Source organism: Anopheles ziemanni, chromosome 3 (genome assembly GCF_943734765.1).
Source record: "Anopheles ziemanni chromosome 3, idAnoZiCoDA_A2_x.2, whole genome shotgun sequence".
Lineage (NCBI taxonomy): Eukaryota > Metazoa > Arthropoda > Insecta > Diptera > Culicidae > Anopheles > Anopheles ziemanni.
In genome coordinates this window covers 20,454,744-20,471,481 of record NC_080706.1, presented here as the reverse complement: position 1 = coordinate 20,471,481, position 16,738 = coordinate 20,454,744, and the positions used below count along the sequence as shown (strand labels likewise).

Below are 16,738 nucleotides of genomic sequence, written 5' to 3'. Positions count from 1 at the left end.
ATAGAGCCCTGCGGTAGTTTCCGTGGCAACCGAACTGTTACATCGTTTCCATCGGCATCGGATACGTTGCTCTCGAAGTGAGCCTTCGAGAAGCAAGATGGCGGCAGGGTTGGTTGGACTGTCCGTAAGGAAAAGTTGGTCCATCATGCACTTTTCTCTACATCATCGTAGACTCAGCGGAGGTCCAAGTGTCCATTGCAGGTCCATCGCAATGTGCTTCAAACTCTCCTCTAACAGAGAACTACAGTGTAGCCTCTCAAATGTGGAAACTACATAAGGAGGAATCCTCCCTAAGGTGAGCCGTTTTGTCAGCCTCTTTAGGTTCAAAACAATTTTATCTCTCTAAGTAGCAAAATCAGATGACAAGTTCAATCCCTAAAATTCGTATGGCGGTATATCTCAATTATCAACAAACGATGACTAATGTTACTCAACTCTAAATGTGAAACACTTGTTGAACCTCAAATGAACATGTTTAAACTTGATTTTTGAAAGCAACGTGAAATGCGACAGTGTCGAAATTTTTATTTAACTTGAATCCCTAGCTTGATTAATGCTCTACACTTCATGGCTTGGACAGCTTCTCAAAATAATTCCCGATAGCATTCGTTTACAATTCTCGTAAACCCATTGTTTGATTTATTATTGGAATTGGTTAATAACATCGTGATATCTCTGATCAATTTTAATTACATTCTTGTCCTTGGCAGTTGAATTGAAGACAAATTATTTGAAATTTCAATATTGAATTTTTGTAAACATGTCGACACCTTTCCTTGAATGTTGAACGTTTCGATAATTTTCCTTGAATTTTTTACCTTTTTCGACATATAAATGGTTGGTTTGATGTACTGTCAATTAATTTTTATTGTATTATTTATTTGCAATGAACTTTTCGTAATTGAAACCAATCAGCTTCGAACAGTGTTCCATATGGCGAGCCATTCTATTTAAAATATACGAGGAAGTCGCCTGGTAATGAACTGCTTATTCAACAATTTTAAGCTTCATTTTTTGGTATAGAAAACAAGTGAACAAACCCGATGAAAATTGAGGTGGGTTTTTCGTATGTAGCAAAAACATTAACTTATGGGCCGGATAACATCAGTTGGTGGGCCGGAATTGGACCGCGGGCCAGACTTTGCCGACCCCTGGTCTAGTGCACCCAAGATAATCGATGAAAGTTTCAACTGTTTGTTATAGGTTTAACAAGCAAAGAATACAATAGTTTAGAGTATGTACTTTAGTGCTTCATTAGTCTGCAATTATCACCATTGAGTAACTGTCAAATTCTTCGTGTGACAGTCCACTTCCTTTTACAGCTCAGAGAGGATTGACTGTAGTTAGGCGCGATAGGACACTCCGGAACGGAGTGTACTAGAGAAACTGGTCCCCTAAAGGCATTCCTTTAACGTAGCGCCGAACCGATAGGCAACATGCGGAACAAAGAGCTGATGGAGCAAATTGAGGATCCGGAAAAAAATAAAAGTAAAGCCACTCGAAAAAAGCCTCCCACACTCACATCAGTGACACACGTACTACAGCAAACTGAAAACGGAACGGACACAGGATAGTAGTTCCCTGCACCCGTTTTGGGGGTGATTTTTCATCCGTTACCGGGATACAGCATCATGTGAGGTCCGTGTTTCCCGAAGCGGCTGAGTTTTCCAATTCGGTTTCATTGTTTCCCTATTTCTTTTATTTCTAAACCTTTTGCTACGCGGACAGGAGGATCAGCGAGGGAGGGGACGGACTTCCTGGGCAGCAGCTCTCCAGATGCAACTATTGGCTACAGGTTCCAGTTTTATTTCATCCTTTGTCGGCACATCTTGACAACTTACCGTGTGTCGTTAGGTGGGTATAATTTTTCCGGCACCGACATTTCTCTCTTTCTCTCTCGTACCATTGGGTTGGGCTTTGGTATCGGTATCGGGATGGGGGTGCCCTAAATTCTTCGACCGAACGGTTGCTGCCTCGAGCCGATCTGATCCAAATTTCCGGATGAATTTTCCAACCAAAAGAAAAAAAATTCCAGCAAAAGGAGAGGAAGAAAAATCGAACATGAACAAGAAAAATAGAAACCCCAACGACCCAGACTCTCCGGTCAACTGTGGCATGTAGCACCGGAAACGATGAATGCTTCACGTCGTGCGGGGATTCATACATCAGTTTTACACGTCCTTTCCGTCGCTCCAACCCCTGCCATTTCCCCCCGCACGGTAGGACAATTTTTCGCATCGTGCCAAAAATAGCCCTACTTGCGCCACAGCTTGCGCTGGTTGACATCATCATTAAGCTCCGGGTTTTCGGAAGGCTCGGTCCGTTGGCCCGGTGACCAACTGACCAGGATTGCTTTGCCTTCTTTACTTCCTTTCTCATGCTCCCCTCTCTCTCTCTCACTCTCTCCCTCCTCTCGTTGAAGACCCGCTTTAACTCGTCGGATCCATCGTATTCGAGGGCGGGATGGCGAGGATCCGGATCCGGCGCGTGATGAGTGATGGACAAAATGTCTCTTCCGGCCAATAAGCCGCGCTGGCCGTGTGCGCCGCAGCTGTCATCATCCCTCTCCCCCAATCGGTTCCATCGGCTTTCAGCAGCCCGTCATCGGCAGAGCACGGTTCTACGTTCTACGGTTCATGCTTTCTACCCTCCACTCCTTCCGCGCCGGGCCCGAAAGGGAAGAAAAGCCGGAAAATGACTTTCGATCCAATCAAGCCGCTTCTCGGCCAACAGCGACGTCAGCCTCGGGAACTCGGGTAGCTCGGTTTAGTGCGAGTCGTCTCGCCTTCCTTCGGGGTTCTGTTTCGATTTATTTTGCACCCCCCTCCAGCGTGCTTCCTTCCCCGTTTGCTCACAACCTCTGCTCGACGGTCTTAAATTGTTAGGGACCGGTTCGCCCCCTTTCGGCCGGAGCCGAACCGGTGATGGACCGGAGTGTCTTAAACGGTTTTCTCTCACGTTTTGTCACTTCCGACCGGCCGGGTCGTCTGACTTGTTGGGGAAGCAAAAAAATCTACTCCGGGATGGATGAATTTCCTCAAGCCATATTCATGTTTTTTGCGACATCAGTCCTGCTACCTTACTTTCGTCCCATTGACCTTCAGAATTCCCGTGGAAGGTTACACCGGCTTACTAGCACTTGCTTTTTGTGCCCGTCTGATGAGGCACTGGTTTTATTTTTTTGTCCTCTTGTGCGTCAAATTTAGCATTCTGCTTCTCGCTCTGTAAGCGCTGTAAGCTTTCTGCTATTATTTACGCAATGTTTTTCCCCTTTTTTGCCTTATTTTTTCCGGAACGAAAATGCTGCCAACAGGTCAGGGATCCGCCGCGTTCCCGGGCCGGAGCCCGTAAAGAAAAAGAGCGACATTACGAAACACTCGGCTCGGTCGGTGGGTAAAAAGCCTAGTTCTTCATCCTTAAATGGTGGCGGTGTTTTTTTTGCGTTCGCGTGTCGACCAAACGTAAAATAAAGTGAAAAGTTAATAAACAAGCAAATTGAAAATAAAACAATACACACACACAGCCTCATCGGAGCGCGGTCCAGAGAACGAGAAAGTGAGAAATAGATGAAGAAAAAAACGAAAGGGATAAGATGGCATTTCTGGCTCGAGCCGGGCCAAATTTGGGGATGATGGAGGAATCTCTTTATCAGGATTTTGCACGCTCTGTGGCCACCGAATTGTGCTTGGGTTGTTGTTTTTTTTTGTCCCTACCGACCGCGTCCGGAATAAGCAATCCGTCCGGTTGGCATTTTCTCTTGGTGTCGTACGCTTTGCGGTACACAGCACAAATTGCTTTATTGAAGGAATCGTGAAGTTCCGGTGAGAAGAAAGCAAAAATTACTTTACATTAAACATTTTCAGGTTTGATGTATGAGTTGAAGTTGAAGTTAGGTTTTAAGAAGAGTGTGAATTGAGCAATTTCTTAAAAAGTAATCTGCAAACTAAATCTTACAAATTTTACAGCTCATCTTTAGCGTTTGAAAGCCACTCGGAAGGATCCTCTCATCCATATCTTAAGGCACTGGAAATCGAAAAGTCAGACCTAAGACGAACCCTTACATTTGCCACCCTCCACACGGAAAGAGATGTATCGTTTCACCACAAGACACACCTTTTTTTCTTATCAAATCCACCCTCATCTGTTTCTTCCGCCGGCCCTCGGTTTCCCCCGCGCCCGTTTCGCTTTGATGAGGTTCGAACCCGTAAAATGATTGCTTTATCATCCACAATTGATAGCCGTAAAGTGATTGCAGCAGTGCAAGATATTGCTCCGGTCGAAGGTGCTACCACCCATCCCGATGGGCGATGGGAGGGGGGAGGGTTTTTAAACCCCGGTGGAGATGGCGAGAAGGAAAAACGGGATTCGATCGGAGTGGTGCTCATATCAATCATACGGTTCATTTGATCGACTGTAAGCTAATCCGCTTCCAGGGGTCGCACTTTGCCCACACGTGGGACTTTATGTTTGATTCCCCCGCGTTTGGCGGGCGGGTTTGTGGAAGTGTGGGTTAAGGAGGGGGGAAAAGAAGGAAGGATTTGTGACTTTTTTTCCATGATTCATTGATAGTGATTTTTTATTTCCAGTCAGCCAGAACGGAGCGATTGGAAAGTATCGGTTTTTCCTCAGAAGCATCTTGTACGAACAGTTGGTTACTCTATTTCGTTCATTCACTGTGGAAAAACTGTTAAATATTTGAAAAAAAATGTCTTGATTTTTCTACAAAAAATCAATCAGAAGTGTTTTGTTTGATAATCAGCTCTCTGTTATAAAAGAGCGATAGAAAAAGTCACCTCCGCACGAATCAAAGGTTTTAATCGATGAAAATGAATTTAAATTAATACAAACAAGCAAAGCACGGAACCCGAGAACGAACCCACGGCCAGAATTACCCATTCATGCGGGTTCCGAATTTGTAAAACATTCACAAATCATGCACAAAGCGATTGCAAATTGCGGCCAGTTTCCTTGAAGGGCTCGCCCGTTTCCCAACAAAACACACAACCCTTCGGCAAAAGGTGTTCGGCAAACCTAATCCTAATATACTTTTTTTTCCTTCCTCCTCCAAGCCTACGATCGGTATCCCACAAGACACCCACAAGCAGGTGGGCGTACACAATCAGCTTTTGGTGGGATGCAAAGTGGCAGGAAAAACACGAAAAAAAAAGAAAATCACACCAACAACCGTGCCGAAAACAATTCATAAAACTCGATTTTTGTTTTTGCGAAACGGCCGTGGGTGCGGCCGTTTCTTTGGGTGGAAAATTCTTCAAATTTCCAAACCCCGCACGAAATGTCCACGGCGATGGTGGAGAGGAGAGGGAAAAGCAATGCCGACTCACAACAGTGAAAGCGGGCGGGGCAAAACGGAATGCCAAAGGCAAAGGCTCCCGTTACTGCTTATCCGATCTATTGATGTTTCAATTATGGAAAAGACGATTCTGGTCGCGCCGCGAAGCGCCTTTCGCCTTCGGACACCCTTGGGTTTTTTTTCCCCTCTAGGGAGGAAAAAGCGAGAAGGATAGATTGAAAAACACCATCCACCCACGCTGATGCCAATCGAAAGTAACGATAAGCTGCGATTAAGACGACGAGCCCGAATAAGGGGGAAGGAGAAAGAGTGGAAGGGATTTGGTGTGCTGTGTGTTGCTTGAGGAGCGAACTAAACAACGGCCCCGAGGAAAATCCTTACAACTCAACAACCATTACCCACCGAAAAAAAACCCACGGTTGATGGTTATTTTTCTCGCGCACTTTTCATCCTCTTCAAAGTGTCTTGTACGACGACCCGAACCGAAGAACAACCGTTCGACGACAAACAACAATTGGCAACAAACATTATTGACCGATTATGTCGTGCCCGCGGGCGCGGGTGGAAGGAGGGGCAAAGGGCGAGCATCGAAGGGATCGATCTCACCTGCCAGGGAAAAACCAAACCAAAACAGCAATCCTTTTCCATCACCACAACGGACTTTTCCAACGATCACTTGGCTTTTCCCGAGGTCGTTGGAAAAAGTTGGTCCTTTCGATTATGTCCTCCTTGGGGGCACACTTTCACCCCATGGTGGTGGCGACGAAGAAGGGGACAAGAGCTTTTCAGCGAAATGCGACTTTTCACGCCAATGGCCCACGGGCCATTATGTGTGTGTGTGTGTGTGCGTGTTTGGTGGAAAGGGCTTCGGAGGGAAGCAGCAAACAAACAAACGAAACGGTTGACGTTGGACGTCGATTAGAGGCCACCGTCCCTCGTCATAACCCGAGCCAACACCCCACCCGGGGGGAGTGGAAAAGCGGGTTTTGCCCCAAAGGGCAACACAAAGCATAACGTACCCCCGAGCAGCAACATTACATTCCTGCGAATTGCGAACAAATTGGACATCGATTCAGATTCCCTCACACACTGCTCTGGGTTCACTTTTACCTTCCTCCACCCCAAAACGATGACGCGCTAGACCGTAATCTATAATTTTTTGCTTCCTTCCTTCCTCCCTGTGCTCTCGCTCTTTGCTTCCCTTAATCGATTTGCAGCTAAAATCGTCCTTCCGTCCGTGTTCCTTTGTTTTTTTTTTTCGCTTCTGTTTCTTGGCATCCCATTGGCAACCGACGAAAATTGATGGCCGGCAAATCGCCTCCCGATCCGGGCTGCGGTGGTCGGCTTTTCCTTCCCTTTTCCAACTGGTGAGCTTCAACCTCCTGCTCCACCATCATCAAATGGGCGGAAGGACGAGGTTCGTCGCCGGGTCGGTGGGGAGGAATGCTGATGGTTTTTGGTTTTGGGTACCGAGAACACGTTCCTCCAGTTCCGGTGTATCGATTCAAGTGTTCGCCTGGTTGAGCCTCCTTTTTTTACCACTCCACAGTACCCACGGCTTTTCCCAGTTCTTGGCGTGGATCCAACAGAAAACGCACGCCTGGAGGGTCAAAAGGACAACGGCAAATGGCGGGGATCGCGCCTGGTGAGAGGTGACAGAGCAAATAAAAACCAGAAATACGGGGACCGTAATAAAAAAAAGGAACGGACACACGCACGAAAGTCAAATTTTAAGCCAATCCGATTGGTCGTTTGAACGGTGACGGACCGAAATGGGTTTTGGATAATTTTGGGACACCCTTTTTGGGGGATTTCTTTTTCCATGAAGGAAGGTTTCAAGGGGGGAAGAATTGGGCTTTTCCTTCAAGTGATGCACAAAATACTTCATCGTCTGGTTTTATGCTTACTGCCAGTTGGAAGAGGAATATTTTTGTTACTAATAGCAGCACGTCTTCCAATCGATCGAATCGTACTAAAGCAAACTGAAAAAGTTTATTAAAATAAAATTAAAATTATGTGAAATATTGAAATATATAATGTGAAAAATTATGTACAATGTAAAATAATATATGAACTCAAAAGATAAGATACAAAACAGGAAAACTTTTATTTTACTTCTTGTGCGTTTTAAAAATACCAAAAACTTTAACACTTACACAAATTTTGTTAAAGAAAATCCCTTTTTGACTCTACAAAAATCACTAGTTAACAACAACCAGTTAACAAACTGTTTCCCGGGTACATCCTTGGCCGCCAAGTCGGAGAGTTTTCGCGGGAGGAAGAAAAACCAATCCGAATTCGAAGGAAGGAAGAAGGATCATTTTCCCGTTCGCCACATCATTGGACGGAGTGCTGAGTGCGTTCCCTGTCGGGAAACCACTCGAATGGACATGAAACGATGGTCCACGGTGGCGGTGAGGATCCTTTTTTTGCGTCGCACTTCCGGCATTGTGGAAAACTTTCCGTTGATCCGAATCCGGAGTTGTAGCGCTCACAATCCATCGAGGACGTTTTTTTATCCAGATTCTATCTGGCTTTCCTTTCCTCGCATGCGTATGTCCCACATGTGATGGGACCGAATGGGGTTGTCTAGCGTCGACGCGCGCCGCCAGACATCAGACAAAAAAAAAAAAGAAAACAAAAATACCAACCTGTAAAACTTTTCCACCAGCAAAGTTGTTGCATGAAAACTTTTCCTCGCTTTGGAGGTTGGCGTTCGGCGGAAGGTTCGCTCGCTCGGGGCTGATTGTCCGCTAGGAACCGGGTGGCGGTGGGTGATGGTGGAAAACTCCCCGTGCGAGACCCTGTGATTCCGAATCCAGTTTTCTTCCCATCTCCCTCACTCGCTATGCTGCATTTGAAAAGGATGATCGAAAAGGGTACGACGGTGGACACGGATAGGGAATGCGAGCGCGCGGGGTGAGAGCGTTTAGGAGCCGGTCGGTAAAAGCGTGGCCGGTCGTTTCGAAAGCCGTTAGGAAAATAAAGCTTTTCCGAACGATTGACTTTTATGAAACATTTATAAATTGCTACCATTCCGCTGCAGCAAAAAGAAAAAAGAATAAAACGGGAAGACCCTTCCGGGCAAAGGACTGGCGAGTGATAAAAAGCACATCATAACAAGCGGAAGAGTGGCAATAGAGGGGAGCAAGTGGTGGCGAGAGACGGAAGGGAGAGACAGATTACCGCTAGCAGAAAGATTCCGATTCGATACGGACTTCGCGGGGTGGGAAACGAAGGGAGACCTCTCGTGGGTCGAGAATGGTTCACCGCCATTTGTTTTTTGGTCTTTTTTTTTAATATTGTTTTGTTGCTCCGGGTGGTCCGACGACTCGTTCGGGCGCTCTCTGGATGGGTGAAAAACAGAATGTGTTAATGAGCTTTCCTTTGCCCATCGCCACCCCCACAGCATCCCGCGCTCCGGAGCACTCGGGAGCAAATGACTCATCGTGAAAATTGATCATTACCCGCATAACAATTCGTTCCGGCGAAAAACCTAACGCCTTCCGCAATCCACTTTCCCCGTTGCGGCGGGTTGTCCTTCTCCTGCTTCTGTCTCTATGGGTGTGTGTGTATGTGTTGGGTTGAAAATGGGCCCTTTCTGGATCCCTTTTTCCGTTACAATATCCAAATCTTTTTCGGCGACCGACAAGATCAGCGGCGATGAGAGAACGAAGAAAGCACACCTCGACGAGCACGTCCGACGACGACTTCTGGTGGCAGCGCTTTTCCCGCCCGCCCCCCCGGGGTTAAATATCGATTTAATCCGATCCGGCAGCAAAGTTCCAGGAGATCCAGAGTAAGAGAGAGTCCAAACGGGAGTCCACTTTCAGGCGGCTGGCGTTAAATGGTGTGAACTGCAAATTGCTGAGTTATTTGTTATCCACAATCGGATCCGATTTTTCTTCCCCGAGTTAGTGGTAAGGAAGAGAGGTTGGGAGTGAGCGGGTGTTCCGCCGTCGTTCGGTTAATTCATTTTCGCAGGATATTTCGGGATTTTGATTCAAACATTCAAACAGACCGGAACCCGCTTCGAAAACACTTCAGTTTCAAGTTTGTTTGATTCTTCGTTTTTATTTCTTCCTTCACCGGTTCTTCTGTTCACCTGATTTCATCCCCCCCCCTCCCCTCTCCATCCCCTTTTCCACGTGTGCCCTGGACCTGAAGTCCGACCATCGTTTCGCGAACACGGGAACCGCACACGCGTTGCGGTACCTTACGCCCTCCGCTCACAGGCGAACCCCTTACTTCTTTGCCTTTTCTCGGAGGATTCGTTGTGTGAGATTTTCCTTCCTTCCTTCCTACCCTTGTATACATATTTGATAACACCGATTTGATCCATCCTCGGTTTTTACTACCGACAGATTCTCTCCTTCTCCATTTGACCCTAATCAAATCACGCTTTCCGGACGTCAAACGTTGTCGTCGTCGTCGTCGTCGTCCGGAACTCTTTCGATACCTTCCCTCTTCGCCCGAGTACCCGGACCATTTAGTTCTTAAATAAAAATCAATAATTAAACCTTTCTTTTGGAACAACGTAGCGAAACGGCTTCGATGGTAGTGGAGGAGAAACAGAACTCGATAAACAGGAGATTGCCAGAAAGGTTTTTAGCAGCTTGAGCTGAACGAACGAAGCGCTAAGAGTATAAACTAAAGCGTACGGAATAATTAACCAACTGGTCCACACGGAGTTTTCCCCCCCGTTGGCCTCTGCCTTTAACCTGCTGCCCTTATCCTTATCGTATGGTTGAATTACAGCTTGCATTATTTCGCGTTAAATAAACTAGATTCTCTTGTGACAGAAACGCAACGCAATTTGGCTGCAACACACGGCTTATGGGCTATATACGTAGATTTATATCCTTTTTACAACTTCGCAGCCTTTTTAGCTTGACTTCTTTTCGTCCCCCTCCGTACCGTTCGGTTACCCACACACTTCTTTTATTGATAATTGATTGCTTCATCGAAATCACATGGTCTTCTCCGCAGGCGTCTCTCATTCCCTACGATACTATCATACATAATAAACAATATTTCCTGGTGCAACATTCCCTCCCCCTCACGTTTTGCTGATGGAAAATTTATGTAAGAACGGAAAATAATGTAAGGTCATGTAACATGTACCTTCTGTTGCAACAAATGGGCTTGGAATCTTCAAACCAAAACAAAGGGATGGTAAAACTGATCTTCAATTTAATGTTGGCGTTGTTCAAACGCTTTACATGTGTATCATATTTCCTTTTCCATTCTCGTGTTATTGCTTTGCTTCGAAGCTTACTCACTGTTCTTGCTACTGGTGGACATACAAATTCTATCAATGCATGAGTTTGTTATATAATTTTAAAATCACTTTCTTCCTAGAGAAAGTGGTACGAGCACAACTTGAACATCCCCACGAATACGCTCGTCGTGTACGTTGACTTGTGTGAAGTTTTACTGTGTGTTTAGCTTTTCTCTTTTGCCCACTGCTTCAAAGGTTTGTGGACTATGGTTTTTTCCCCTCTCTGTACGTTTGACTTCCATCCAGTTTTGCAAATGAGTAGATAGAGGGGTAGCTAACTCGTCTCTCTTCAACCGCCGGCCGCGCCTCTGCCCCTAGCTATAAATATACACATCAAGGATGGAATGATCAACATAAATACAAACTCAAAGCAAACGAAAACCGAAAACATCGAAATGTAGCATGCAAACGCGTCAGTTGTGGCCGGTCACCAAAGATTAAAGATAAGTTTCGTGGGAAGAAAAGGAGTGCACGAGGGAAGCTGACCGCGAACATAATTGAGTAGATTAGGAAAAAAGAAAGATAATCGCACTTTACATAAACTCGGGCTACCTAACTAATTATAAACTTATAAATAACATTCACTTCGTTTTGTTTTTACATAAACACAAAGAAAGAAAGCTTGATCTCCGCTCGAGGCTCGCACATTTACACAATTACAACATGAATAACTAAACAACAATTAATTCTTTAGGTAAATGTAATAAAAACTAGGTTCACATTCGAATGGACACGGACGAAACATTGCATAAAGCCCACGCCGAGGGCTCTGTGAGTGAAGTAAAACGGATTGCGGAAGCGCTTTGGATTGTGTTTGTCCGCGATTTCCGCGGAAAAAGAAGCAAAAGCCAACTCCTCACGCAAACACAAAGTACTAAACTAAACTAAACCAAACAACAGCAACAACAACAACAACAACAACTGTGCGACAACACCAACATATGTGTCTCGAAAAGTGTTCCATACCGATTGATGGCCGATGGTGTTGTGGTGTTCGCCTGCTGATGCTGCTGCTGCTGATGCTGCTGGTGCTGGTGCTTCCTTCAGTTCCTGTCCTTGGTTCCGTTTCCCTTTTCGGTCATGGTCCACCATTTTTCTTCATTGACTCGAGTTGATTGCTAGCGGGGGGACATCGTCGCCGGTAGCGATCAGTTAGACCATCGTGCTCGGTTAGAGGTTCCTCTTGCTCGGAATCGGAGCTGCTTGGGCTGGGGAACTGGCGTCTCCACCGCCAGGATGCAGATGCTGATGAAGGTGATGGTGCAGATGGTGGTGGTGATGGTGGTGCTGCAGTAGCGGCACGGTGGCACTCGCACTCGAGGACGACGCGGACGAAGCGATCGTGCCGACGGTACCACCACCACCACCACCACTGGTCAACACAAGGACACCACCCGAAGAAGCGTTGCTCCCGATGCTGCCCTGATGCTGATGGTGGAGCCGGTGCAGATGGCCCCCGCCCAGCTCCCCGCCGAGGTTGTAGCCGGCCATCTCGGCGGCGGTCGTACTCTGATCGCTACCGCTGACGCTACTACTGTCGACGCTGGCCCCCTTCACCGGCGTGGTGGTGGTCGTGATCAGCGAGGTGGACGCGATTAGAGATGATGCTGATGGTGCGCCACCGGCGAGGAGCCCGCCACCGAGCCCTTGTAGGAGGATGGCACCAGCGGCGGTGGCTGCGGCAGCTTGCGGCTGGTGGTGGTGGTGCTGCTGCTGTTGTTGCTGCTGAAGGAGGACTGCGGCAGATGGTGATGATGGTGATGGTGCGGCCCCGCCGGCACCGGCACCCCCTGCTGCTGCTGCTGGTGATGATGCAGATGGTGCAGGTTGGTGGTGCTGCTGCTGTTGCTGCTGCTGTTGTTGTTGCTGCTGTTGATTGGCTGCGCGTAATAGATTGATTTGATTATTATTCGGTCGGTAGGGGGTGGTGGTGGTGGTGGAGGAGATGGGGAGGGAGGAGGGCAGGGTCGGTTTCACCGGTGCGTGGAGGTTGACATTTACATTGTTGTTCAGCCGGGCGAGGTGCGCCGGAAGGTGATGCTCGTATCCGCCGCCACCCCCGCCCCCGAGCCCTGGTGGGGAAGGGGAGCAGCTGCTCATGCCGCTACCGCCGCCACCGCCATTGAGGTTGTTGAACGTGGTCGTCACCAGGTTGTTGCTGCCGACGTGATGCCCATGCCCGATGTTGTTCGCCACGAGATTGTTCGGGTGATGATTGTGCAGGTTGTTGGCGGGATGTTGTTGCTGCTGCTGTTGCTGATGGAAGTCATCCGCAACGAGTAGATGATGGCCACCCGTCCCGGCCAATCCCGGCAAGTGGTGGTGCACGAGATGATGGTGATGGTGGGCGGCCACCGCCGACGGTACCGTTGGATGGTGCAGATCGACGCCGGCGTTGTTGTGATGGTGATGCATCCGTGCGCCCACCCCGTGGTGGCCCGAGATCGACAAACCACCGTCGCGATCCGGGACCACCCCAGCGGCCCGCATCGCACCCTCGTCGCCCCCGTTGCGCAGCTTCGCGAGGACCGCACCGTGGCAGAGTTTGCGTGCGAAGAGCGCTACCACGACGATCACCACCACGATCGCGACGCCGATGTAGATCAGCATGCTGTCGTCGATGTTGGACAGCAGCGACAGCTGCGTCTCGTCGTCGACCGCGTCCACCAGCAGCGCGAAGTTCGTCAGGTGGTTGCACATGCACACCGTGTGCGTCTGGTTGGTGTGCTCCACGTGGCAGCCGTCCTCGGACCACGCGTGGTCGATGTAGTTCCAGAACACGCACGTCGGGTTGGACACGTTCTTGGTGCGCAGGTGCCGCAGCACCATGCGGATCGGTTGCGACAGCTGAATGTGCCGGCCCTTGCCGAGGCTGGCCGAGATCACTTTGCTGTTCAGGAGCCGCAACCGCGGTGTTCCTAGCTCTTCCACCCGCGAGCTCGGCTCGGACGAATCGGTGCGAGTGCCTGAGGCGGGTGAATCGGGCTGGAGGCGTCCATCACCACCGAGACCCACGTTCGCCGACGCTATGCCCTCCGTGTCGAGCTGATGCTGGCTCGATTCCGCCCGAGGTCCCGTGCCACCCGGCAACGGTTGCTGATGCTGCTGGATGTTGCTAAACTGCGGCCGTAGGATCTGCTCGAGCCGGTCGAACGCAACGAACACGATGCGCACCAGGCCACCCTCGCTGTTCTCGATGAGGGCCGCCTTCGGGAGCTCGATCTGGTCGCTGCTCACCTGCCACCGCTCGGTCGACGAGTCCGGGAACAGCTCGGTCGCCTTGGCGAAGTTGCGCGTCTCGAGCACGCGGATCGAGATGAGGATGTTCTTCACCTTCTGCACCACGTGCTTCTCGCGCAGGATCGTGTCGGCGAGCAGGAACGCGTTGTCCTCGAGCCCGGTCAGCAGCGACGTGGCGACGCGCATCTGGTCCTCCACGCTGAGGTCGAGCCAGCTGGCGTGCTGCGACTGGTCGAGCAGGTTGCTGCCCGTCTTCACCACGCTGTTCAGCAGCTCGAACACGAGCGCCTCCCGCTGCCGCTGGTCCGGGATCGTCTCGATGTCGTAGTGCATCTTCTGCGACATGGTCTGGATGATCTTGGTCGCGACCAGCATGTCGCCGCCGTACAGCGTCTTGCTGCTGGTCACCTGCGCCAGATCGTTCGCAATCAGGATGAGCGACGACTCCGGCTGCTGAACGCGCACCTCGAGGTTGTTCAGCCACAGGCTGCGACACTGCGTCAGGTCCGGCTGGTACGCATACCAGGTCGCCCCGCTGCCGGCGCCGGCGGCGATGGCGGGCGGCGCACCGGCGTTGCTACTAAAACTAATATCACCTTTGTTGCTACTGGCGGCGTCCTCCGAGGACACCACCGCCGCGGTTGCCGCCTGCTGCTGCTGCTGCTGCTGATGATGATGGTGCGTGTGCTGCTGCAGCATCTGCTGGTGCTCCTGCTGCAGGTGGACGCGCTGCTCGGGCGTCAGCGACGCGATGGCCACGCAGCGCCACTTGGCGATACCGGTCGCACCGCCCGGACACGGCTGCACGTTCACCTCGCCGACGCGCGTGATGTTCCAGAACAGGTTCCGGGCGGTGCTCGGCCCACACGCGTGGCTCACGTCGATCAGCACGTTCGGGTTGTGATTGTTCAGGCCAACGCCTGCCCCACCGACGCCGACAACTCCCGGCGCCGCCGAAGGGTTCCTCGCCGCGCCGGATAATACTGCCGTCTGGGTGGGGAACAGATCCGCACCGTCCTCCTCGTCTTCGGCGGCCGGCGGAGGGCCCCCCGCGGCGGGTGGAATCGTCCCCGCCACCGCCGGTGAGCCCACGGAGGTGGATCCCTTCTTCCGGTCGGTGATCGTCTTGATGATCGCCAGGTCGTCGTTGACGCTCTTGTTCTCGAAACCCTTGTTCCGGAAGGTGGTCGACGGTTGGCTCGTCTTGCCGCCCCCGCCCGGGCGGGCCGTGGCCACCCCGGACGAGACGGCCGCGGTCACACCGGCCACCATCGACGTCGCGGTCACCGTCGTCGCCGTCGGGGACGTCCGCGGTGTCGTCGCACTGAACGGGGCGTCCGCGCCGCCCAACTCGTTGTTGGTCAGGTTGAGCCGACTCAGCACCGGGTTGCGCACCGTCGACGTGCTCCACACGATCGGCTGCGACGTCTTGAGCCAGGGCGGGCTCGGCCGGTTGGTGGTGGTGGAGGACTGGGCCGCCGACACGCACTGGTAGTGCGCCTCGAGGTACTTGTGCGTGCCCGGACACGGATCGCCGAACATGCTCGTCGAAGCCAGCACCGAGCAGTTCTGCTTCTGGGCGCACTTGGAGTGCAGCACCCGGAGGCTCTTCGGCGACATGCAGTTGACGCTCCAGTCCACGTTGCCGTGGTCGTTGCAGATCGTGATCGAGAACCGGCCGTAGTTCGCCCGGATCAGGTTGATCAGGTCGCCGTGCTCGCACTCGATCATCAGCGTCTTGCCCTCGCACGCGTATGCCGTCTCGTACTTGGGTGCGCCCGCGACGGCGCACGGCAGCGACACCGCCAGCAGCACCACCATGGCACTGGTGAGCGCCAGCAGCCAGGGACACGACCGCCCGCCCCGGGCTGGCCCCCCGGTCACTCGGTTCCACGGGCCCCAACCATCGCCGGCGGTCCCTTTCCGTCGGGCCAAACTCCGCCAGATGGTGGGCGTCGGTTCGTCCTCCTCACTCCTGCGGCTCCTCCACCGTTCCGGGCGTAAGGACGCCGCTCCGGTGCGTCCGGTGGCAGGGTGGTCGTCGTTGTCACTGCGCAGTGGATCACACACGTCCCCCCACTGCCTACCACCGGTCACGATCGTATGATCCATGCCGCCATCGTCGGCGAGATCGCGATCTTCAACATCCTGTCGCTGCTGCTGCTGTTCCTGCTGCTTCCTTCGGGCTTCGTTTCGCTTCCGCCACCAGCACCACTGCCGGTTCCGCTCCCTTCGCTGCCGGTGGAACAGTTCCCGTGCGGATTCGATCCTCCTTTCCACCTCCATCGTTCGGTTCAGTTCGGTTCGGTTCGGGGGGTTGGAGCGTTTATTCACTAGCTTTGCTTCCTGCCTACTGCCGCTTCACGCAGCTGTCCGTCGTCCTGTCGAGGACGAAAAATTGAGCCTCACCACTGAGCTTCGGCCGCACGGTACGGCTGCAGATGCATGTCATCGGTGTCGGCGACGATCGGCCAGCGGTTGATCGGTTGCCCCGCTCTATCCGGTCGCCCTAATTGCGGTCCCTTTGGTGTGCGCCTCCACGCCGCAGTCACGACGGCGACACTGACGCCGACCGCCGGCACGGTAATGATGATGACGACAATGACTATGACGGTGAACCGTCCCTTCGAGCTGCCTCCGTTGCTGCTGTTGCCGACCAGATCGTTCCCGGTGATATTGCTGCTCGTCCAATTCGAGCTGCTGCATCGTCTTACGCGCAGCGAGTCGCGTGGTCCTCCGGAAGGGTGACGACTGCTTTGCGGGTGGTGCAGTCCAGGCCGATCATCGGGATCATCGGGCGGCAAAAATGCGCCAACGGTGGTGGTGGTGTGTGCGTGTGTGTGTGAGAAAGGGGAAGAAAGAAGATGAGAAAAAATTAAAAATATTTATTAAATCGTGACCAATCA

The 16,738-nt window shown here is 51.3% G+C and overlaps 1 protein-coding gene across 1 annotated transcript; it reads right to left on the bottom strand.

The window, feature by feature from the left end:
- Positions 1-12,048: 12,048 nt before the first annotated feature.
- Positions 12,049-15,693, bottom strand: LOC131286593 (latrophilin Cirl). The gene is made up of 2 exons (XM_058315571.1): positions 12,594-15,693; positions 12,049-12,472 (listed from the first exon to the last, which is right to left on the bottom strand). The coding sequence occupies exons 1-2, from the start codon at positions 15,651-15,653 to the stop codon at positions 12,188-12,190; spliced, it is 3,345 nt and encodes a 1,114-aa protein (XP_058171554.1). The 5' UTR covers positions 15,654-15,693; the 3' UTR covers positions 12,049-12,187.
- Positions 15,694-16,738: the final 1,045 nt, after the last annotated feature.

Coding starts and splice junctions, on each gene's coding strand:
- LOC131286593 (XM_058315571.1), bottom strand. CDS start 15,653: ATGGTGGTGCTGCTGGCGGTGTCGCTGCCGTGCGCCGTCGCGGGCGCA. Junction 12,473..12,593: donor TCGCCCGGCTGAACAACAAT/GTAAATGTCAAC, acceptor TATTACGCGCAG/CCAATCAACAGCAGCAACAA.